The 24,010-nt window shown below is 38.9% G+C and overlaps 1 protein-coding gene across 8 annotated transcripts in view; it reads right to left on the minus strand.

Annotated features, from left to right (window-relative positions):
- Positions 1-422: 422 nt before the first annotated feature.
- Positions 423-24,010, minus strand: part of LOC134742897 (2-oxoglutarate dehydrogenase complex component E1) — a 60,593-nt gene continuing 37,005 nt past the window's right edge. For 5 of the 8 annotated variants that reach the window (XM_063676087.1, XM_063676090.1, XM_063676086.1 and 2 more), the window contains 14 exons: positions 22,950-23,035; positions 22,165-22,344; positions 20,220-20,400; positions 18,926-19,144; positions 16,728-16,921; positions 14,892-15,145; positions 13,914-14,026; positions 13,010-13,197; positions 12,196-12,289; positions 11,224-11,416; positions 10,312-10,449; positions 9,459-9,623; positions 6,069-6,161; positions 423-3,450 (listed from right to left, as the gene is read on the minus strand). In XM_063676087.1, coding sequence (XP_063532157.1) covers positions 3,351-3,450; positions 6,069-6,161; positions 9,459-9,623; positions 10,312-10,449; positions 11,224-11,416; positions 12,196-12,289; positions 13,010-13,197; positions 13,914-14,026; positions 14,892-15,145; positions 16,728-16,921; positions 18,926-19,144; positions 20,220-20,400; positions 22,165-22,344; positions 22,950-23,035 — 2,198 coding nt within the window. In that variant the 3' untranslated portion in view covers positions 423-3,350. The remainder of the gene's footprint in view (positions 3,451-6,068; positions 6,162-9,458; positions 9,624-10,311; positions 10,450-11,223; positions 11,417-12,195; positions 12,290-13,009; positions 13,198-13,913; positions 14,027-14,891; positions 15,146-16,727; positions 16,922-18,925; positions 19,145-20,219; positions 20,401-22,164; positions 22,345-22,949; positions 23,036-24,010) is intronic. The other 3 variants (XM_063676092.1, XM_063676091.1, XR_010127977.1) reach the window with 2 other exon arrangements.

Below are 24,010 nucleotides of genomic sequence, written 5' to 3' on the forward strand. Positions count from 1 at the left end.
ACTTTCTATAATCTTCCGATGTTTTCATACGTCTATCAATATTTGTTTTCTATTACGCTGGAGTGTCGCCCTTTTTATTCCCACTGTTATAATGCGACACTAGGTTTTTCTTTGGCATATTGAGCAAATTTCATGTTATTTCAGATTGTTGTTTTAACTAGTTTCCAGGAACAGTACGATTTATCGACCACATACGCGCCAAAGCAATTTCAACTTTAGCATTCCGATTTAAGGTTCAAATTAGATTGCATTTTCGGGAAATGTTATATCTTCAAATGAATCATCAAAGCTGGATTAATTGGAATATATTTGGATTTTTCGGAAAAACCTTACTTGGTGCGGCCTGGAAAAGGGTCAAAAAGATCGATTGCACGGCAACTGCTAGCTTTTTTAATGACTTAAGATTAAATAAAACACACGCCTTATTTAATATATATATATTTATTTGTAAATTAACTTGTTCAAACTAACATAGCAATAAAGAGGCCCAGTATTCCTTCCACAGACCTTGCATCCACACCTTCACAAATTACCTGCCACTCTCCATTCTCTGAGCATTTCAAATACAGAACATCAAAATTATCAAACAATAACGGTGCATCTAAAACGCTAAATATAAAGCCAATCAAAATATGACTACAATTCCACTGACGTGGCCATTATAAAGCCAAAGATTCATTCATTGTGTAAGATTAAGTCCAAGACAATTTCGTGCTTCGAATTTAACAGCTAAACGAAATGACGCTGACCGGTTCGGTAATGCGCTGCTTGTCAAAAGTTGACATTTGACAATTCAGTGACAACAAAACATGTGGCGTAGTCAAGGGCCTGACACTCTTTGATAGAGAAAGATAGCCTTATTGCGATTCCTATAAGAGGAAAGAGAAAATAGTGCCATGCTTTGTCTTTATCACCGACCGGGCATTTTTTCATGGTCGGGTTATGACATTATGTGGGGCAGGAGGTTATGGAGAAATACCGAAATTTATAAGAGTGAAAGAGAAAAGACATTGGACATGCAAAACGGATAAATACAGTAGTATACATTTTATATGAATATTCTTTCTCTTACCCCCGGTCGCTCGGTGGCGCGTCTATAACTACTTGCATATACTATGTCTATGGGCGTAGTACAGTGCCGTCTGTTTCGGCTGTCAAACTAGGTGGCATGTTTTTTTCTTAGACTTTTCTCTATCCTTCTAAAGCTCAAGGTCGTACGTATAGAAGTTATTAAGTGTGATGAAATTTAAATCATTTACAAATGGAATAGTTGCATCTTTTCTTTAGTAAAATTTTCAAATAAAGAAAAATCAACTCTATTTCCTACGCTATAGATTCAAATTTCACTAGCACTTGCATTCTTGTATGGGCCTTAGGAGGATATTAAAATGAATAACTCTTTGCTTTAGGGCGAGAACATTTCTCTATCAGTGAAATAAGTACGTTAATTCTACATAGAGATTAGGTATTAGATACATTACACTCGAAATACGAGATATAGTAGGTTTTGTACAAGTTAGGATTGGTGTTATTCCTTACAAGCCGACAGTGGAGACTACTAGCGTATGTACAGCGCGATAGACCGATCAACGAGGGACAAACATGCTGTTACAATTCGTCCGTATTTAAAAGCGGCAGCCCACTGTAACACACGATTCGTTCGAGCCACGAACAATTGAAAGTTTGAACGCGCATCGTTGGATTGTATCTTCGTTCTAAACAGCATTATCATTTAAACATGTACCATTAAATTTAGTGACCGGAAAACAGACGATCAACAACAGACGCATTAGTTTCAAATGAACAACATTTTAAAAAACGCATTTTTTTGATTCGCAAGACCGAAGTGATCCCATAAGTGCTTCGAGAACAAAATTTTGTAAGCACTAAAAATAAGTAATGTTTAAAAGTACAGTTTAGAATGAATATACTTTTAGTACAAAGGGCATTAAAATGATATGAGTAGCGTGGTCGTGCGTCAAAGTAAGTCGCCGTCTTTAACTATAAGAATCAATACTCGTTGATTGGAGTAGAATGCGAAACCATGTCGGTGAGTCTAAATTATCCTCTATAATGCTACTGTGCCTTTTTCGGTAATAGTGCGGAGTTTTATTAATTAGTAATACTAGCTAATATATAGGTAATATCTTGTATATAATATCGTAAGTGCGTCCTAATATTACATAAACAGATGACGTTTCGGACTAGCATAAGGAACGTATTGTGGTTAACCCGTTAGAACTGATATTTGTAAAATCATACAAAAAATAAAATTTGAATAGATTTATGTACAAACTGTCAAATGGCTACATTGCATAATGTAGATTTAAATTTAAATTTAAATTAACACAGTGGAGACGATAAGCTTTATTGCTTTAATTATAAAAATAAATAGTTGAAACCTACATGTCTCGTAAAGCTACATTAAATAAATAAATTAGAATTTATCTAACTATCCTACCTAATCGTGGAGAGAATTACACCAAAATACTGACAAGTAACAGAATGACAGAAAAACAAACCCAGTCGTTAATTTCGTTTTTTAAATAAAACCTATGAATTAATACAATTTATAGAAAATAAGATTCGGTGAAATGAAAGTTCGCGGTCGCGTTCGGCTGATGTTTTGGCCTAGATTAAATAAAACAGTATAAGTTCCACTTTCAAACACACAGCATACGAATAATTAACACGCGGATTTCGTCGAATCAAATTTTTTGTACGTTTGTTTCTCGCGGTGAGCGAAGTAATTTCTGCTCTCGACGTGATTAGGTAATTAACGTTCACAGCTCACAAATACAGATGTTTATTTTATAAAGGTTTTTCACATTAAAATTAGACAAATTCACTACGAGTAGTGTCTTAAAGCATCTCGCTCGCTCTGCTTGGCGCGCGTGTAATGCACTTCGAGTCGTGCCATGGTCGTATTATAAAAATACGACATCAATAATCAAGGTATTTGAAGGTAGTGGCACGTGCGGTTTTACTTAACAACAGACAATTTAAAGGATTAGCCGTTCGGGGCCAGCTACAAATCGAACGACTATAGCTAAAATAATTATAATTTTGGAACGCGCCTATCGAGTGCGGCGCGTCATAGTGAACCTTATCGTATCGCACGAAGGTTGATATCGGGCTGAGCCGCTCTTCAGCGGTCAAAGGTTTAACCTTTCGTATGCCTTGTCCCGTATACGATCCAATTTGGACTGTAATTTACAATTACAAGGTCATGTTGTAGCAAATTTTTGAAAAGGGCCTACGAATGGTTAAATGACAGTTTTGTTTAAAAGTGGCGCACGTACAGTTGTATAGATTCAACAAAGTTGGCAATATGGTACCGAGGTTGGTATTTATAACGCGCAGAACTCGTTGAGCAGACTCTTGAGTTCCTTGTTGTGGGCCGCCTTGGAGCCCGTGGCGGGTGACGCGGCGGTCGCGCGGCCGTTGTAACTGTAACAAATATATTATGTTGAAGTTAAAAACGCATGCCATATAAAAGCTGTTTCCCACTGACGTCCAGTTTTTTGCGTACGCACATACGTGCTAATATAGTAACGTTCACACGAGCATTCTGTTTGCGGGATACTGCAAGCATACTACAGAAAACGGGATCCTGCAGAAAACCGTACCCGCAAAAAACTGGACGTCAGTGGGAAAGAGCTCTAAGGGGGTTATTACATTGACGACTGGTCTGGCCTAGTGGGTAGTGACCCTGCCTGTGAAGCCGATGGTCCTGGGTTCGAATCCCGGTAAGGGCATTTATTTGTGTGATGAACACAAATGTATGTTCCTGAGTCATGGGTGTTTTCTATGTATATAAGTATGTATGTATATCGTCGCCTAGCACGCATAGTACAAGCTTTGCTTAGTTTGGGGCTAGGTTGATAAGATGTCCCCTAATATTTATTTATTTATTTTATTTATCCTTTCGAGAGGATACTTTCTGCTACCTTCCTACTAAGAGGGAGAAATAACACACCTTTCTCAGCAGCTGTAACAACCCCATAAAGGAGCGCCGAGATTTAGTAAGCGTCGGTGAGAAAAAAGGTTTTTTCTTAATTCAACACCTAAGGGGTGAAAAGTTTTTAACGCGGATGAAATCGTGAACAGTATTACAAAGGACCTATTTTTATCTGTACTTTTTACATTTGACAAGCAAGCGTTATTTTGTCCTTTATGTTCAGCAAAACCGAGCTATATTTACCCTTAGTAACAAACGGTTTGGTAAGGATTAAAATGTAAATTCCTACACACACCAACATACTTACATCAAAATATACGATTCACGAGGCAAAGCAAAATAAATACGAAATATTTACTTAGCATCAGCAAATTCTGTTTAGAAATCAAATATACACAGAAACATGGTAGAAGAGAGGCAAAAGGAGTAAGATATCTTGAAATAAAATAAGAACGTGAAACGTAGGCGACGGTCGAAGGCGGACTTGATTATTTATTGTATAAGTGGAGTTTTATTTACATATACAGGGTGGGCACAGGGATTCCGACACACTTTAACCATGAATTCTAGTGCCTATTTGGATAAAAAAAAAGTAATATAACAATGCCATAGAAAGCCTAATTTACGAGATATTCAATTATTTAAGTAATTTCGAAGTTAAAAAAACTCAAGGCTAACACGCCCTTATGTGACGTAATCATACATACCAAGACACAAACAATCACACATGCAAAGCAGAAGTGTTAAAAATAGTAAACTTACCTGTCACCTGCTATAAACTAGACTATAAAGTGTCATATTGGTGTCGCATGTTGTCTTTTTCACTCTTTCAAACTAAAGATACGTTCACAAGTTAGTACTATCGTTAATTGATTTATTTTGTTCCAGAAATTAAGTAAATTAATTAGGCAATTTTGGACCCATGTTGATATAACATTTTTCTTTCGTAACACTGCCAGGAATCCACGGTTAAAGTCTGTCGGAATCCCTGTGCCCACCCTGTATATATTACCTCAAAAATACAGACCTCGGTGACAAACCGGCATGTCGATGTTTAAACTACGGGATATAATATCAATATCAACTAACTTATTTAGTTTACAGAATTGTATTTTCGCATTGAGATTACAAAAACATGCAATTTCTAATAAAACACACACAAAAAGCTGAAGCAGACACCACACCATTAGATTATAGGGTTTCGAATAGTTGCCCTAGCCAGCTACCCCCTGGGCCCTGGCTTTCGCCTGCACCCAAGGTTGTTAGCACCCAGATGTGATGTTGTGTCGGTGTGAGAGGCATACGGATATGATAAGCGTGTCGGTTAAGTCTGGTGCCTCACCTAATGGAGCGCGGCACAGTCTTTGTGTCATCGCCTACAGGCGGCGGCGCGCGGCCGAATAGTTGCTCTAGCCAGCTACCCCTGAGTTCCGTCTGCAACCAAGGTTGGCAGCACCCAGATGTGATGTTGTGTCAGTGTGAGAGGCATACGGATATGATAAGCGTGTCGGTTAAGTCTGGTGCCTCACCTAATGGAGCGCGGCACAGTCTTTGTGTTATCGCCTACAGGCGGCGGCGCGCGGCCGAATAGTTGCTCTAGCCAGCTACCCCTGAGTTCCGTCTGCAACCAAGGTTGGCAGCACCCAGATGTGATGTTGTGTCAGTGTGAGAGGCATACGGATATGATAAGCGTGTCGGTTAAGTCTGGTGCCTCACCTAATGGAGCGCGGCACAGTCTTTGTGTCATCGCCTACAGGCGGCGGCGCGCGGCCGAATAGTTGCTCTAGCCAGCTACCCCCTGACTTCCGTCTGCAACCAAGGTTGGCAGCACCCAGATGTGATGTTGTGTCAGTGTGAGAGGCATGCGGAGATGGTAAGCGTATCGGTTAAGCCTGGTTATGCCTCACCTAATGGTGCGCGGCACAGTCTCTGCGTCATCGCCTGTCGGCGGCGGCGCGCGGCCGAATAGTTGCCCTAGCCAGCTACCCCCTGACTTCCGTCTGCAACCAAGGTTGGCAGCACCCAGATGTGATGTTGTGTCAGTGTGAGAGGCATGCGGAGATGGTAAGCGTGTCGGTTAAGCCTGGTTAGGCCACTTATGCCTCACCTAATGGTGCGCGGCACAGTCTCTGTGTCATCGCCTGTCGGCGGCGGCGCGCGGCCGAATAGTTGCCCTAGCCAGCTACCCCCTGACTTTGGTCTGCAACCAACCGAGTTAGGCATAATGTTAGTAGCTCCCATGAGTCATGAGTCATGGGTGGCTATGAACAGAGAACACTATGAATATTTAGGAATATAGACTGAAATACTAAGACATCAAGCATGTACAGTATTGAAAGGTATTAGTAATCATACTTATACTTTACACTTTTTTAAGCGTCTTAGTTTTCCTTAGTCTATTGATTAGTAGTAGGTAACGAATGTTTGATCAAAAAACTGCAGACCATAGGGCTTAAGACAGTGTCTAAATGTGGTATGCAAGAAATTTATATTTAAGACACCCATTTTAGGATATTTTAAGTTTAAACATAAATATAAAAATTGAATTTTTTAATCCCAAAACAACATAACAACTGTCCACTAATGTCTTGTGTTTGTGACATAAAAATGCATTTGAAAACTCAACTTTTTCTCATTACGGCAAACATGTTCGCTTAAAAAATATGTTGAGGTTAAGTATTAAGTATTTTACGTTCAATTTATGTATTGCAAAGTGTGTTCATTGTTCATACGCCTTCATAGATGTGACGTTTTCAAGCAAAAGGTATCACATTCTCGCTTACTATAAGGGCGAAAATTGGCGAAAAATGCTTGTATCCCTATATGAATTACCTGTCAGAGTCCTTATGGCAAGCGACAATGAGGTACCTTTTTCTTGAAAACGACACAGATAGTTATGATAATAATAATGTCAATAGCGTTTCCAAAAAAGCGCGGACCAAGCAATGTCATAAAAAACCCAATGTTATCATTCCTAACATGCAAATTATTGAAATTGCACTAGCCTGTACAGCCAAGGTCAAAAGTTTGAGTACATTTCTTATACAAGAAAAAAATTGGCAATTAAATTGTAATCAATGATAATATTTTATTTTATTTGATTCGTTTCAAAATCGAAGGAAATGAAACAAAAGCAATCAGTAATGATTTTAATTTCATTAAAGGTATTAATACGCTACGCTAGAGGTTAATAGAACTTGTCCAGGCACAAATGATAATATAGATAGATAGATAGATAGAACGATATTTTGATATTTACGACCTTGACTATACGTCTAGCATTTCATAAAATTGCGTACAATTGATTCAATAATATTTATTTATTGAATCAATTGTATAGGTACATTTTTTCATGCAATGAAGTTAACGTTAAAAAAACAGTTTTGAAAATAGCAATCTGTGGATATACTAGACACGGCAGCTTGGCTCAAGTTGTGTCGCTCTCAAAGAAAGGAGCCTTCGATATAACACTTTTAAACTCTCGCGTTTTGTACACACGTCGGAAAAAAGGTAAAATAATGAAATTTAATCGCGTTAGACCCGGTAATGACATTAATTAAAGGGGCTTTGGTAAAACCATTATTGACTATACTCAAAGACAAAACCAAGTTTTCCCCGCAAACGTTACCGCACTAAGTTCCCTTTTCTGTGAGCCTGACACATTAAATACGATTTAGTAAACCAACCAAACCATAACCAACAAGTATGCGTCCACGGAAATATGTTTAAACTTGATGTGTTGCAAACATTAAAATGCCCAAATGTAATTCAATTATTATCGCGGTGACCAAATATTCCAATATCAAATTAAGCGGTTTTATTATGTCCGGTGTTTTAATAAAAAACCTACCGCATGTAATAATGAACGTTTTAACGGTTCGTTTATTGCTCAGCCCCAATTATTAGTTACCTATATCGATATTTATGCAATATTATTTAAATGACTTCTGTCAAACGAGTATACAAATATGACAAAAACGGTAATTCTAATACATGTGCCGATAAAAGAACGGAACATACATTTAATTGAGTAATAAAATGTCCTTTTGAAGTTGCGAGGTGGTTTTCTAGTTATAGCAGAGTTTTGGGACTACAACTAGTTTATATATTTAATTTTCACTTATTTAACATAATACAAATCAGCTTCATGCCGCCAAGCTTCACTACACTACTTCAACCAGACCGTAGATGACCAAAACAACCGCCTCAGTTAAACGTTACACCTATAACTATAACGACTAATAGGTGTCACAACTCACAACTGTATCATATGCCCTAAATTAGGTACCGAACGAAATAGCGTTTTTACAACCAGGAAACCACCACGTTGTCTTAAATGTGCCGTTTTCAACCAAAAGGGTACTCATTGTTGATTGTCAATAAGACGCTATTTCGATAAAGCTTAGTTTTGAAATCAACCTTATCGACAACCGACAATGTGGTAAGTACCTTTTAGTTGAAAATGTCACAATTGTTAACAATAACGTCAATGACCGGTCTAGCTATCACGGTTCATAAGAAAAAACACTGGCAAAGGCCAAAAGTGGCCTGGTGACAGACAGACAGACGGACAGAGGAGTCTAAGTAATAGGGTCCCGTTTATACCCTTTGGGTACGAAACCCTAAAAAAACAACTGTGCCGTAAAGGTGTATGAAAATCCATAACGGCTATCGAATACCATAGACAATATTAGTTATACTTAATGGAAATGGTAAAAACAAAAAATGGTAATAAGACAAACAATAGGTAGAAGGACAGTTTATTAGTTGTTGTTGTATAGGCTAAGCTTCGCCTCCCCATAAAGATAACCAATTATGATGCATTTTGGATTATTTATCTTAGTTTGCAAATGCCGCCCGTCACAAAGACAATGAACGGCAATAAACTTTACCTGAGCTAACCGTTTTTTGTAACAACCACATTTTTAAGTGCCATGTTATTGGTCATCTCTTTTATGATATCGCCTGACCGTCTGCAAGACGTTTAAACGATTTTTGCCCTTAAGGTGGTTCACCGGTCCTCGATTTTACATTACATCAGAGTGGTGGTACCTGATCTGACATTGTTCTCCAGGAAGGCGCGGAGGTCTATTATTGGTGATTTGTTTTTTTTTTATTATTATTATGTACCTAATAAGTTTTGCCAAAAATTTCATTTTTGGTACAAGCTTTTGTCGCTGACTGTAGTTTTCTTTCCACAGGCAACTAATACTCATCGAGACAATTCTTAAAACACCAAACACAAGGTTGCGTTGTCTTATCACAGTTCCTATGGACACCACCTGTCTCCATTATCAAATCAGCTCGATGGTACCATAATATTGCATTGTCACCCGACTTACATATGTGTGCAAATTTTCAGCTTCATCGGAAACCGTGGAAAACTTGCAAAATTTGACCCGTACAAACATAGTTAAATAACTATATACAATATTTAATTTAATTTACTTACTAGATACATTGCAAGTTAAATAAAAGCGTGTAAAACTGGTGGTACCTGATAGTGCGCTGGTTCTGCAGCAGGGTCCGGAAGCGGGGCTCGACGTAGGTCCAGGAGCCCATGTTCTTGTGTTCTTCCTGGGACCAGACCAGCTGCGCGTTGCTGTACTTGGCGGCTTCCGCCTTGATCAGGTCGTACGGGAACGGCGAGATTTGCTCCAGCCTGCGAAAAGATCACACATTCAAGTAGGGTTCATACTTTTTCCATCTTAGAGTGTCGGCTCTAAATTAATAGGTCATTCAAAGAATATGTAACGCGAATGACGATTTCAACGCGTTCTTTTAATAAAAGGAACATGCAATAAAATGGCAGTAAAATAGCCGCTACTCATGTACTGTAAGTGTGGTTAACGATGGCCTGATATAGTATGAATTTTCGCAAATGACTTTTACGCCTAGACCCTAGACCTAATCTGTTAAACAAAAGCCATTGTTTCTTTTAATTGAGCGTGTCTGAACGCGTGCCAAAGCAATAATGTCGTTTAAAAAGCGGCTGTATCGTGGTGGTTTTAAGGTTCAAATATGTGTACTTGTTACATGTTTTGATGGTAATGTAGTACCATCGACCACCTCAATGTAGGCGAGCGCTCATATTATTACATAGAATTGAACCTTAAAACCAGCTATTTAAACGACATTGTTGCTTTGGCACGCGCGGTAGCCCACCGCTCGCAAAAAAAACAATGGCTTTTGTTAAACAGATTAGGGTCTTAGGCGTAAAAATCATTCGAGAAAATGCATAATATACTTAGGCTTAAGTTTTTAGGCGTGCTTTGGCTTGTGTGGTGCTCTCGCGTTCTTCATAATTGCTCAAAAACAGAGTGTTTAATTTGTGGTGCAAATATAATTACCTGCAGATGGCAATATCGTTTTCGAGTCCCTTCTCGCGGCGCTCCTTGATCATATCGTAATAGACGCGACCGGTGCAGAAAGCCAGCTTCTTAACGCCGCTAGCGTTCTTTGAAGCGGGGCCTTCTTCTGGGATCACCCTGTAGACAAAAAAAATAGCGAAATGAAATACACGCTTGATACAAGGAATCAGCGGGAAACACTCGTTAATAAAAAGCGAAACGTTTTTTTTTACGTCAGATTTTTCAAAGCTTCAAGGGACCGTAGACCTGGGTATATGGTTTTAATTTCAATTCGATACCTCGACGCGTTCCCAAGATAAAGGGTCTTGATAGACAGACGGACGGACGGACAACAAAGTGATCCTATAAGGGTTCCGTTTTTTCCTTTTTAAGGTACTCTCCCCCGACGAACTTTTAGCTTCCTAACTAGTCCAGTTGCTAAGATTAATTACAGAGAAGGTAAGATTTCATCCCAGCGATATATGTTTTCGGTCAAGTTTACCTTCTGAAGCTGGTCTCCTCGTATGACTGTATTTAAAATAATTTATTTTAGACCATGCATAAAATAATGCACCAAATGATTAACAAAGAAACGTAGACAACAGTTATTATTAGACACAATTTCTATTTTAAAATCCGTATAAAACTATAGAGTAGGTAATTTGATCGTGACGTCACATGCTAGTATTTCATATAAATTCCATAGTAGCAAAATCGTTTTGACAGTTCGAAAGAAGAAACTGATTTGACTAGTAGTCAAATACCCTATTGAAGCTTGTATTCAGAGTGACGTAGAAACTTGGACAATATGGTGAATTGATGAGTTTGGTGAAAAGATCTGTCGCAGGAACAAGTTCCTTATGAAGCTGTCTCCGTTTGGTCCCCTGGATCAATAGCTGTCAGAACAAGTACCTCCTGAAGCTGGTGCCCTCCCTCATGTCGTCGAAGGAGCTCCTGCACTCGGGGTGGCGCAGCAGGGACTTGGGCGTCATGATGATGAGCGGCTTGCGGAACGGCAGCGCGATCTGACGCCGCAGGATGTGGAACAGGGAGGCTGGCGTCGAGCAGTTGGCCACGATCCAGTTGCAGTCGTGGAGTTGGCGTACTGTTAACAAAGTAAGTCAGTTAGCATTTTTTTTTTCAATCCATAACTCCTGCGGGAACAATATAGGCCTTTGTCCTTCAGTACACCTGCATGAAATTACACACTACTTTATCTACTTATGATATGTGTGTAGATAAAGTAGTGTATGCAACTGTACATGATTAGGCCTTGAAACACTCGTGTGATTCTATTATGAAAACCACACTTGTATTTTAAGGCCTCTCATTATGTATCAGTTGCATAAACTACTATTATGATAGTTTTAGAATGCTTGTTTCTTAATTAATTTATTGTAAAAAAATGTAAAATTAATTCTGTTTTGATCTCCTATTCTTATATGCTTTAAGTTATATTAATTAATTGTGTCGTTTTCAAGCAAAAGGTACCACATTGTCGCTTGCCATTAGGACGCTCTGACGGGTTATTCGTATAAAAATACAGGCAAATTTCGTCCTTATGGTAAGCGACAAAGTGTTACCTTTTGCTTGAAAACGCCACAATTGTATAAACTCATTCGAGTCTGGGTCACCTACAACACAGGCTAAGCCTAGTTTAGGAACCAGAGCAACCTGACTAGTATATCTATGACAGGTACATTTTGTCGACTGTATTAAATTAGGTTAATCTTAACAACCCTGAAAATATTTTTGTGTACCTACAATAAAAAGTTTGAAGTTTTGAAATAAGATCTTTTTCGAGCAAGTGTGATGAAAATTAATTTTGTTGGCATGGGTTTTTTTTAAATGATTAGTTGTACGTGTGTAGTGTAGTAGAGTAACCTTCGTAGTCGTTGCTCTCGGGCGGCATGTAGTCGGGGTCGTCGGAGCTCATCTGCAGGAAGCGCTCCAGGCGCGCCGACGAGTGCTCGGGGCCCTGCACAATACAACAACGTTTCCTTTTACAATCTGACTCCACGAGACAGGCATAGCCTAGTGTGGCAGTCATAGGGTATGAAAAACTTGTACACTTTTTGGCAAATAAACAATTTTGTTTTTACAATTTTTTAAACGAGTTTTTATGCTACACATTGGCATGTAGACAGATTTTTCTAGCACGAACGCCATGTTGTTAGTGCTTGACAAAATACAAACATCGACAATCCTGTAACAGTTATCGATGAGTACCCCGTACCCCTTCAACGCGAATAATTTTCCTAATGCTAAAAAACAAGGTTTGCATATGTAAACACTCGTTTAAGCGAGAATTTTATCAAATATTGTGATAAATACAAGGGTGTTACAATGGGGTGATCCTTAACGGACGTCTGTGTCATATCAAACCTATGGAATTTCACACAGGTTAGACACATCAGACGGAGAAAGAGAGGAAAGAGAAAATAGTGCCATGCTTTGTCTTTATCACCGACCGGGCATTTTTTCATGGTCTGGTTATGGCATCATAGCAAGGAGGCGATGGCGAAATACCGAAATTTATAAGAGTGAAAGTAAAGGATTATGCTGCCATACATGAAACTGTCAATACATGAATATGTCTTTCTCTTACCCCTGGTCGCTCGGTTTCATGTCTATAACTACTTGTATATATTATGTCCTGAGATGATCGGCTCCGTGGCTGTAATTGTCTGTCACTTACCATGCCCTCCATGCCATGAGGCTGTAACAGCACAATGCCGGACTGGCGGACCCACTTGGCCTGTCCGGACGAGATGAACTGGTCGATGATGCACTGGGCCACGTTGTTGAAGTCTCCAAACTGCGCCTCCCACAGCACGAGCGCGTTGGGGTTGGTCACGGAGTAGCCTACTTCGAAGCCGAGCACACCTGCAGGAAAGAGATGACTTTCACCAAAAAGACCGACTTCAAAAAACAGTCAGCAATGGGGCTTCCTCCTTCTTGAGAGCAAATGCACAGTTAGACCAAGAAGTCTGTAGAGATTTTGACACCGCAGTGCCAGTGTTATTTATACGTCATAATTTCATAGAAGTTTGACGTTTAAAATAACACCTGCCACTGCCAAGAGACGGAAGTAGAAAAAGAAGACGTCCAAAAACAAAATGGGTAGATGATATCCACTTAAACTTGGGGCCTTACTGGTCCAGAGTTGCAGAGGACAGAGTACAGTGGAGAAGGTTGGAGGAGGTCTATGCGAAATGCGAGATATTTTGTAGTTTTCAAAAATAAATGATAATATCAATTTAAATAGCTAGCGGCAAGAGCGTGCGACTTTCAATCATGAGGTCGCGGGTTCAAACCCCGGCTCGTACTAATGAGTTTTTCAAAACTTATGTACGAAATATCATTTGTTATTTACCAGTTGCTTTTCGGTGAGGAAACCGGACTAATCCTAACAAGGCCCAGTTCCCCCCCTGGGTTGGAAGGTCAGATGGCAGTCGCTTTCGTAAAAACTAGTACCTACGTCAATTCTTAGGATTAGTTGTCAAGCGGACCCCAGGCTCCCATGAGCCGTGGCAAAAATGCCGGGATAACGCGAGGAAGATGATGAATTTAAATAGCTATAAAAAAAAACTACGACTGACCGTATTCCGACAGCGAGCTGTTGCACACGGTGTAGGGCGCCTGGTCGGGGTACAGGTGCGCCAGCGCGCAGTACGTCGCCTTGTCCACCTTCTGGTGGTGGAGAACGTGATGCCTGGAAACAAATCACACGGTTATATCATACGATGAACCGGTGCAGGACCGTTTCGTCCTCAATCCTATTTAGAATAGAATAGAATAGAAATAATTTATTCGTTAGCACACACAAATAGAAAGCCATCGTCTATTTCGTCACCTTCCACCACATTACCATCGTCCACATTACCATTTTTACCACAGTCCCAGATCGGTCCACATTCCCGTTTTGACCACAGTGCCAGCTTCCTCCTGACTGCCTTCTATGAATAAGATAACTTCTGCACTTTTCATTTACTTTTCTACTGCTTTTTTCTAACGGAAAAGTTTTGTTGGCCTGGGATTTTAATCACCACCAATGCCAACACTGTGGACCGTATAGAAATGTGGACCACACGGAAATGTGGACAAGATAAGAAGAAAGTGACGATGCAGGAATGTTGACAAATCAGAACTGTGGACCATTTGGCTAATGAATGGATTGTATGATAGGATTGTGGACGAAGCGGACCTGAGTCGATAAACCTTTTATTGTTATGTCCGAAAACAGGGCGGTACGGCTTCCCCGTACACTATTTTAAAACTGCCGCGAAAATTTTAGTCATTTGCCGCACCGGCTTACTTTATTGGTCGAACATTTTTGACTTGATACGTGACCCTTGTCACAGAATAAATAATAGTACTAGGTACAGAAGGTCCACTCTCTAACAAAACGCATCTATTACGACAGATACGACCGCAAGGTGGCGCAAGCGCGAGCAGCGTAGCGTTGCGCGGCAACTACTATGGCTAGACACCAAAATTGGTGTGGGCCGCATGTACTTGTAGCGACGCGACGAATTCGCGGAGTGAGCCACGCCTGCCCTTGTGCAGCTGAAACTCACCTATGCGAGAAGGTGCCACGCTCGACATCCTCTCCGGACAGTCTAACATGGATGCCCTCCTTCAAGAGGGAACCAAACGCCATGGCCTCGGCCAGAGCCCAGTCGATGGTTCGGTTCTCGACCATCTCCATACGAGACTTGAGGATCCGGAGCAGACCCTTGTGGATCTCGAACTCGGCCGCATTCGGGGGAGGCGCAGAGAAACGCTTGCCGATGTGGACAAGGGTCTCCTCTACTACGCCGGTCGGGGACACCTGCGAAGAATATTATTAGTTTATTTATTTAAGCTTTATTTCTCGCACATCCGTTATTACATTGACTTTTCTTTTGTTATATTTTAACGATTTGTGATCCCTTGAGGGTAAAAGCCTCCTCCGTCTTTTTCCATTTTTCTTTGTCTGTAGCATTATTCTTGGGAGAGTCTTTCCTGCAATTACTATGATGTCATCAACCCATCTTTTTCTTTGTTTCCCTGAGTTACGTTTGCCCAGTGGAGTTAGTAAGAGTTAAAAATAGTAGTCACATACAATTAAACTAATATAGTATAATGCGAAATCCACGTCTATTCGACGAAAAAAAAACGACATAAGATCGGTTCGATATGAAGATGAATGAACCCTTGTAGTTTATTTAACGTTAAAAACTGTTATCCAAAACGTAGAAAATTTGTCGTGTATCCTCGATACATTTCTAACAACTTGTCGAATGATTTGAACTATCTGAATGGTCTCATAAATAAAACATTTTTATGTTATAACTTCGTTCAAACACGACTTTGGTCGAAAAAATAAGAGTAGGGAATACTACGCAAAACTCTGCGTAGTGGACGCCACTAGCACAAACTGTAAGCAAACCGCCTTGATGCATCAATGTTATATTTATTCGTAACAAATAATCTGTGAAAACTTGTCAAAAAACTGTTTAAGGCATAGTATATACACGGTGGCTAAAAAATAAGTGCATTCCCGTTGCCAGGGAGATTTTGGGTTATACTGAGCAACTTTTACTATGAGACCAACCCCAATATCGAGAAAAAAATTTGGTTGTTTCATACATTTTGGCTGGTCCATTTTCTATGGGAAGGTAAATTTTTTTTCGCGATTTCGTGGTTGGTGTCATAGTAAAAGTTGCTCAGTATAATCCCAAAACCTCCCTGGCAAAGGGAATGCACTTATTGTTTTGCCACCCTGCCACCCACTCTATATAAATAAATATAAAAAAAGAAAGTTTCTTAGTGTATTTTTATTAGTTTCATAATGAGTCTCGTCGTTATTTATATATATATATTATATATAGTATATATGTATATTATATTTGTATATATGTGATTATATGTTATTTTTATTTTATTTTTGCTGTTGTATTTGTAGCACCGCCCACAATTTCTCTGCTTAGCCTTAAGGTTGACTGGTAGAGAATGCCTTATGGCATTAAGTCCGCCTTTTGTACTGTAAGGTTTTCTTTTGTGCAATAAAGATTAAATAAATAAATAAATAAATAAATAAATAAATATTATAGGACATTCTTACACAGATTGACTAAGTCCCACGGTAAGCCCAAGGAGACTTGTGTTATGGGTACTCAGACAACGATATATATATTATATAAACACTTAAATACATAGAAAACACCCATGACTCAGGAACAAATATCTGTGATCATCATAAAAATAAATGCCCTTACCGGGATTCGAACCCAAAACCATCGGCTTCACAGGCAGGGTCACTACCCACTAGGCCAGACCGGTCGTCACTCTATGGTTTACGGTTTGTGCTAGTGCTGCTTCTGACGGCAGAACATTTTCTGTATTACTCCCTATTACAAAACAATAATTACTTTAAGAGGGTCCTTGCCCTCGAAGAAGCCAGACCAGGGCGAGTCGAGCCAGTCCTTGTACTTGATGTGGGTCTCCTGCTTGGCCTGGTTGTAGGCGTCCTCGCAGATCTTCACGTACTTGTCGCTCACGTCCTTCACTTCTTCCGCCGTCACGACGCCTTCAGCGATGAGCTGGGCGGCGTATTTCTCCAGCACTGAGAACAAGATACACTTAAAATGTCTATATTTGAGGGTATAATTAGCCTCATGCATGAAGTTTATATTTTAACGAAATATGTTTTATTCGGATGTTTGTTACCGTTATATCATGTTACAAATGCATTTCCGTTTTTAAATTACCATTTAATTACTTAAAATTATAAATAAAAAGTACAAAAATTTGCTCGCGAAAAGCTAGTGAGCGAAACGCTCGAAACGCCACGTGACGTCACGCGTTCGACAGATTAGTGTCATTAGTAGCAAACGTCAGTTGGGCCGCCCAACGTGTGACGTCATCACGCTCTGTCGAATTCGCGCCAAAAATTATGAGCGTTTCAACCGTTCAAAAATTTTCAACATTTTAAATATTAAAAACTGTAATAGATGTTCATATATTAAAGAAAAAGTGACGAAGCCCTCCAGTGGTGAAGGCTGGATTCGAACCGGCGTCTTTAGCTATCGCGGCTAACGCCATGAACCCCTAGGCCACCCCGCCAGTATTTAATAAAATAATTTGATTTGTTCCCAAACTTGTTCATTTTAAATATTATTTAATAAAATAATGTTAAGGTTTACAAAAGTATTTTTATCATTTCCGGTGTTCCAACGATATAAATTATGAATCCGAAAATAAAAATAAATTCATGCATGGAGCTAATTGTTTCATGAATGGTACACATTAACAATTCCGCGCGGAACCTATGATTTCAGTCGGATGCCGTTTGGGCTACGATTCAGTGGAGTAGATGTATACAGTCTAAGGAAAAAAAGTGCCACGAAAATCAAGAAAATTTGATTTTCGAACAGATGGCGCCACTACCTTTGGCCTACTCTCGGATAGATGGCGTTGACGGTTTCGTTTGTTATTTAACAATTTTAACGCATATTCGGTGAAAGAACATGGGTCAATCAGGGGAATACAGAAGTGCTGCGTAGAGCAAATAAAAGCCAGACCACCCGCGGCAATACCCTATAACTTTGTTAATGTTAACTCACATGCCCGCAATGTTCGCGAACTTTTAGTAACAAGATCGGCTACATCAGCCACCTGCAAGCACACCAGCGACAGCAACGGGGTTGACAGCAGTCGCCGTGGCCGAAGTCGGCCGTGGAGTTATTATTATATATATTATCGTAAATAACTAATTCGTATAAGTATAAAACACAAATGAAGTATCAAAATTAGTTTTGTGATTAAATTCTCCTCGTTTATAGTGATTACCCGCTTTACATAAAATCATATAAAAATTATTAATTCTAATAAAAAAGTCATTTATCCATATACAAAATACACTTTATGGTATTTTTATACATCTTCAATCAATCAATCAATCAATCGTTTATTGATAACAAGCGTTACACGTCATTTAACATTTTCTGTTTAGCACACTTTACATACAATTATAAATATGTCATTATTCATGTAGAAATAGGATTACATTAGACTTATCCAGTTAAATTTATTAGACATCATTAAATTATAAAATATAGCAGTATGTCACAGGCATTTAGAATATTATGTTAGTCTATTCGATTTATAAATTCATCTACCGAGTAAAAAGCTTTCTCTGTTAAGTACTCCTTGAGCTTGGTTATAAATATGCTTCATTTTTAGTTTTAATCGTGTGTCGATAGATGGCAGATGAATTTACTGTGGCTACAAAATTTACTATGACAGTACCGCTCTATCCTATTATCTTTATTCAGTATTAGAAAAGACATATATATGCTTACATTTTTATACAACTACATAGTGTAGTGACCTTGGTCACTAGGCGCAGCACAGTTAAGTGACCAACCGACGTCCCTAAGTCGTTAGAATAAGGTCTACAATTGGTCAGTCAACTGCACTGTCCAGTAAATATAACTACAAAATAATATAGGTACTATAACATTTTATGAAAAAGTACCTATATTATTTTGTAGTTATCTTATTATATCCTCTTTGGCTCGGCGCGAGTGAAAAAAGATAGTGGCAATGGATAAGGTTGTTTTGTTACCAGGCTTAGTGTTCCTGATCTTCTGGTACATAAGGGGTTGTGTGAACATGGGCTCGTCGACCTCGTTGTGGCCGTTGCGGCGGTAGCTGACGATGTCGATGACCACGTCCTTGTGGAAGGTGGCGCGCCACTCGGCGGCCACGTTGCACACGTGCATCACGGCTTCAGGGTTGTCGCCGTTCACGTGGAAGATCGGGGCGTTCACTACGCGGGCCACGTCTGAAAACATATACATTTTTGAGATGTAATTGAAAATATAAATAAGAAACCTAGTAATAATAAGGCTATTGTTAAATAAAAAACCGGTCAAGTGCGAGTCGGAGTCGCGCACCTAGGTTTCCGTACTTTTTAGTATATGTTGTTATAGCGGCAACAGAAATACATCATCTGTAAAAATTTCAACTGTCTAGCTATCACGGTTCATGAGATACAGCCTGGTGACAGACAGACGGACAGAGTCTTAGTAATAGGGTACCGTTTTTACCCTTTGGGTACGGAACCCTAAAAAGCGCTGATACCTAGACATAAATGTATAAAGACTCAGTAGCATGTAAAAAAATGTGACGTTTTCAACCAAAAGGTATCACATTGTCGCTTGCCGATAAGGTTGATTTCAAATTGAAGCTGTATGGAAATAGCGCCTTATTGACAACCGACAATAAGCACTCTTTTGGATGAAAATGGCACATAAAACAAAGTCGCTTCCTGCTGTCTGGATGGATGTCTGTCCCTATGTATGCTTAGATCTTTAAAACTACGCAACGGATTTTGATGCGGTTTTATTTAAATAGATGAGTGATTCAAGAGGAAGGTTTATATGTATAATACATCAGCATTACACCCGTGCGAAGCCGGGGCGGGTCGCTAGTAAGAAATAAAAGAATGGAAAAAAGGGTGGTTCAAAAAACTTTTTTTTCTGACAGGGCACAGCCTTATTTTTGTTACACTTATTATGATGATAAAAATTACATCAAGTTGTGTAACTTTATCTCAACTACAAGAGGTGTTCAACCGCTTTGAATTTTTTTAAGTTGTATGAAATAAAATAAAAAGTAAGTATTTATTTTTTAGATTTTTATGTAAGTATCTGTTTTCACACTATTTGAATGTGTGATTTATAAGTTTAAAAGTACAAAACCATTTTTATTTCTATTCTTTTATAATTTTTTCATAAGATAGATTTTTTGAACTTCACAAATATAAACACAAATGTTTTTTTACTTAATAACTTATGATGCCGATGTGAATGGTCTAGGAACCACGCCCTGCCTGCTGTACCACAGGACGGACATACCTGTGCAGTAGGCAGATGAGCGCGAGTGGCGAGGGTCGGTGGTAAATCCAATTTGGTTGTTGGCGACAATGTGAATGGTGCCGTGGGTGGTGTAGGCGGGCAGGTCCGACAAGTGCATGGTCTCGAACACCACGCCCTGTCCGGCGAAGGCTGCGTCGCCGTGGAGCAGGATGGACATCACCTGTGGAAATACAAATTGAAGAATGTGTGTTTTTTTTTTCTACGAGAAGTACTGGATTCGATCGAAAAAATTAAGCTGCAATAATCTCTATCAGAGCGTTTCTTTTATTTTTACCATCTTTTATGTGACCTTTTTTGCCACTTGTGTTATTTATAGTCAGGATCGCGAGCCCTTTTCACTCTTAAGAAGCCTGTAGACAGGCCACATATTGCAGTGAAAATATGACCCATTTAGAAGCCCCTTTATAGGAGAAAAAAAAGTGTCCCAAAATTTCCATACATTTTTCAAACTTTCCTTATTACCGCCACAAAAAGTATAATTATGGGAAAATGGTAACACAATAGGAAAAAACTCCGAGACATTTTTTTATCCCATTAGGATCGAAAGAGCTCGTCATACTGAGCAGAAATAACACAAAAAAAATACAAAATTAATAAAAGCGGCATTTTTTTAAAGAAACGCTTATTTATCTATCAGTAAATTTATCAGTATTTAATATTATTATCACTAAATTATATCATTTATCTTGACAGTGTTTAATGACAGGCAAATCTTGACAAAGTACAAACACAGTCCCCATATGATTAGATATGAAGATGTCTAGACTAGTGATTAAAAGCAAGAAGTCATTGTAATTTGAAGTGGCTATTGATACTTTTCCTCGCATTAACGAACTATTTAAAGTATCTGCTAAATTACTAGTCACCAAGTAAACCTGTTTTATATCATCACTTGTTCTCAGAGATTCAATATCTAATATCTTGAGAAGGGGAAGGAAGATCATATTATGACAGCCTTTTAGGTTGAGAAGCACCTCGGTTACTATTAAAAAAAGAGAATTGATTGTTAGGTCAACCGGGGTAATTGCAACTTTGGGATTATTGCGTCTATTTAAGTTACTTTTTAAACAACGTTTTTTACTACCGCTCCTGCCATTTAGTGATAACACGTAACATAGAGGGGGTTTTACCGAATCGTATTCAAATAGTTGGCTATTTTGAGAATTAGTTTCACCCCAGACTTACACGGTGTATGAGGTAAGTGAACAAAATCCGTTTACATCCCTATTTTTCTTTAGATATTTGGTAATATTTAGTAATAAATGTGCTCAATACTTAACTGAGGCATGCGAACCACAATTTGTATAAATAATACTTCTGTTTTGGAAAAAAATCTATTTCAAATTCTTGGAGGATATTTCTTTAACTTTGCAAAATGCATCAATAATTTTGAGGTAATTGCGTCTATGAAACGCATTTGCCCCAATGTCAGTTGAAAAATGAACGCCAGAGGGCCTGCCGCAAATCGCGAACGAAGTTTTGTGTCGTAAATGTGATTACGTACGTAAGTGCGACAGAGAAACAAGACTTCCTTCGCGGTTCGCAGTAGGCACTGTATTCTAACAAAATTATTTACAAATACATAAGTAAATAAAAGAGCTTTTACTACAAAATTAACAAATTAACATTTAATTTTGCACTAATCCCTACTAATATTATAAATACGAAAGTAAATACATATACATATATATATAGAACTGCTTAGCTCGAGTCTTGCCCTGCACGACGAGGTCGCCGGCCTCGCGATGGGACGGGTCAGCGTAAACTACTTAGTTAAGGCGTAAATGTACGAAAAAGCGGGACTACATCCATTATCACCACCTGCGAAACCTATGCTTTCAATCAGATGCCTTTTAGTCTGCAAAACGCGCCCAAGCGAGTTCCAAAACCAACCATATTGCTTTGGAGATAAGACGTAATTTACCTTTTTGCCCTCATTGTCGCCACGGTAGAACTGCTCGGCGCGAGTCTTGCCCTGCACCACGGGGTCGACGGCCTCGAGATGGGACGGGTTGGCGCAGACAGCGAGGCGGATGTTCTTGTTCGTGACGCGGTTCAGGCGCTCGATGTAGGTTCCCAAGTGGTATTTGACGTCACCGGAGCCCTGTGAAAAGAAAAAAATATAATCATTATGTTATTAGTACATTACGTAAAGAGGTTTTTTTTATACCACGACGGTGGCAAACAAGCATACAACCCGCCTGATGGCCCAAGACTCAAATGATGATGAGTGATGATGAAATGATGATCTGATGATGATGATGATGGAACGTAAAGAGATTTGGCGATAAATTAAAAGACGATCGAAGGATGTGTTTCAAATCGACATGTCTGTCTGTTACCTCTTCACGCTTAAACCGCTGAACCGATTTAGTTGAAATTTGGTATAGAGATAGTTTGAGTCCCGGGGAAGGACATAGGGTAGTTTTTATTCCAGAAGTCATACTTTAAGGGGGTGAAAAGGGGGGATGGAAGTTTGCATGGGGAATCGATAAAAAGCAGATTGGATAAAAAATAAGCTACCCAAATTACTAACTCCACGCAGACGAAGTCGCGGGCGAAAGCTAGTATATAATAACAGACAGACACACGAGTGGTCCTTTAAGATTTCCGTTTTCCTTTTTGGCTACGGAAGCCTAAAAAAATATATCAATATCTGTTACTATTTATAATATTATAATCAGTCAGCGAAAAGGAAACTTTACTTACGTCGTCTTCGGCTTCGAGACCGGCGAACTGGGTGAACAGCTGATGCAGAGGTTTGCGGCAAACATTCGCCAATACATTGAGTCGACCTGCGGACAAGGAAATACACATTTTAGTTAGGCAAAACAACACAGACAAAATGTATGTGTCATAGTTACATGAGAATAAATGATTTAATTTAATTTAATAATTTAAAAACTATGAATGACAGATTTATAAAAGGTCTGCAACGAACATGTGACAATAAGAAACCGTTTACCATGAGACGACCTGAGTGCCACCAAAGTGAAGGTAATTTTTTTTATAAAATGGTCTAGAAACCAAGACTAATTAATAGCAAAAGTACAAAACACACAATATAAAATAAATAAAAAGATAACTTAAGTGTTTGCCTCAAAATGTATTTTATTTTTTTGTTAGGAAAACTTACAGGTAGAGTAACAAGTTAGGTAATAACATAAAAACAGTGAGCCAATTACAAGTTTCCACAGATAGAAACCGCGTAAAGTACATGGCGTGTAAAATTACAACCCTCATAATACTTACTTACTTACTTATAAATATACTTCACTTATCTTACTAGACAGAGAGAATTGGTTTAAACAGTGAACGAGAAGAACAAAAGAGAGAAAAAAGAACAGGATACTGGTACATAAGTATTAACAGTGGGAAAAGTCTTGGGTCATTAGTTTACGTATCGAAATAAAGCTATCACAGAACAGCTCGATGAGATCATGATGTTTGCAAAGCTGATTGAAAGACCTAGCAGCTCTTAGTAGAAAGGAGTTTTTCCTGTAATTAGTATGAACGAAGGGAATATGGAAGGTTTTTTTTTGGTGCGAGAGGATATGCGTGACATATTAAAATGACAGATCTCAAAATTAACAACCTACTCGTACTTAGCGGTTTCTTACGAGCAGGGAGTGTACCGGTAACTACGTTAATTCCGTTATACAAATGTAATATATTAATAAATATATCTTTATCGCATACTTGTATTGTTGTTACGCGGCTACCTACACTTATCGGAAATTTATATGACCAATAAATAAGATAAAGCTGGC

The sequence above is a fragment of the Cydia strobilella genome, chromosome 7 (genome assembly GCF_947568885.1).
Source record: "Cydia strobilella chromosome 7, ilCydStro3.1, whole genome shotgun sequence".
In the NCBI taxonomy this organism is placed as follows: Eukaryota; Metazoa; Arthropoda; class Insecta; order Lepidoptera; family Tortricidae; genus Cydia; species Cydia strobilella.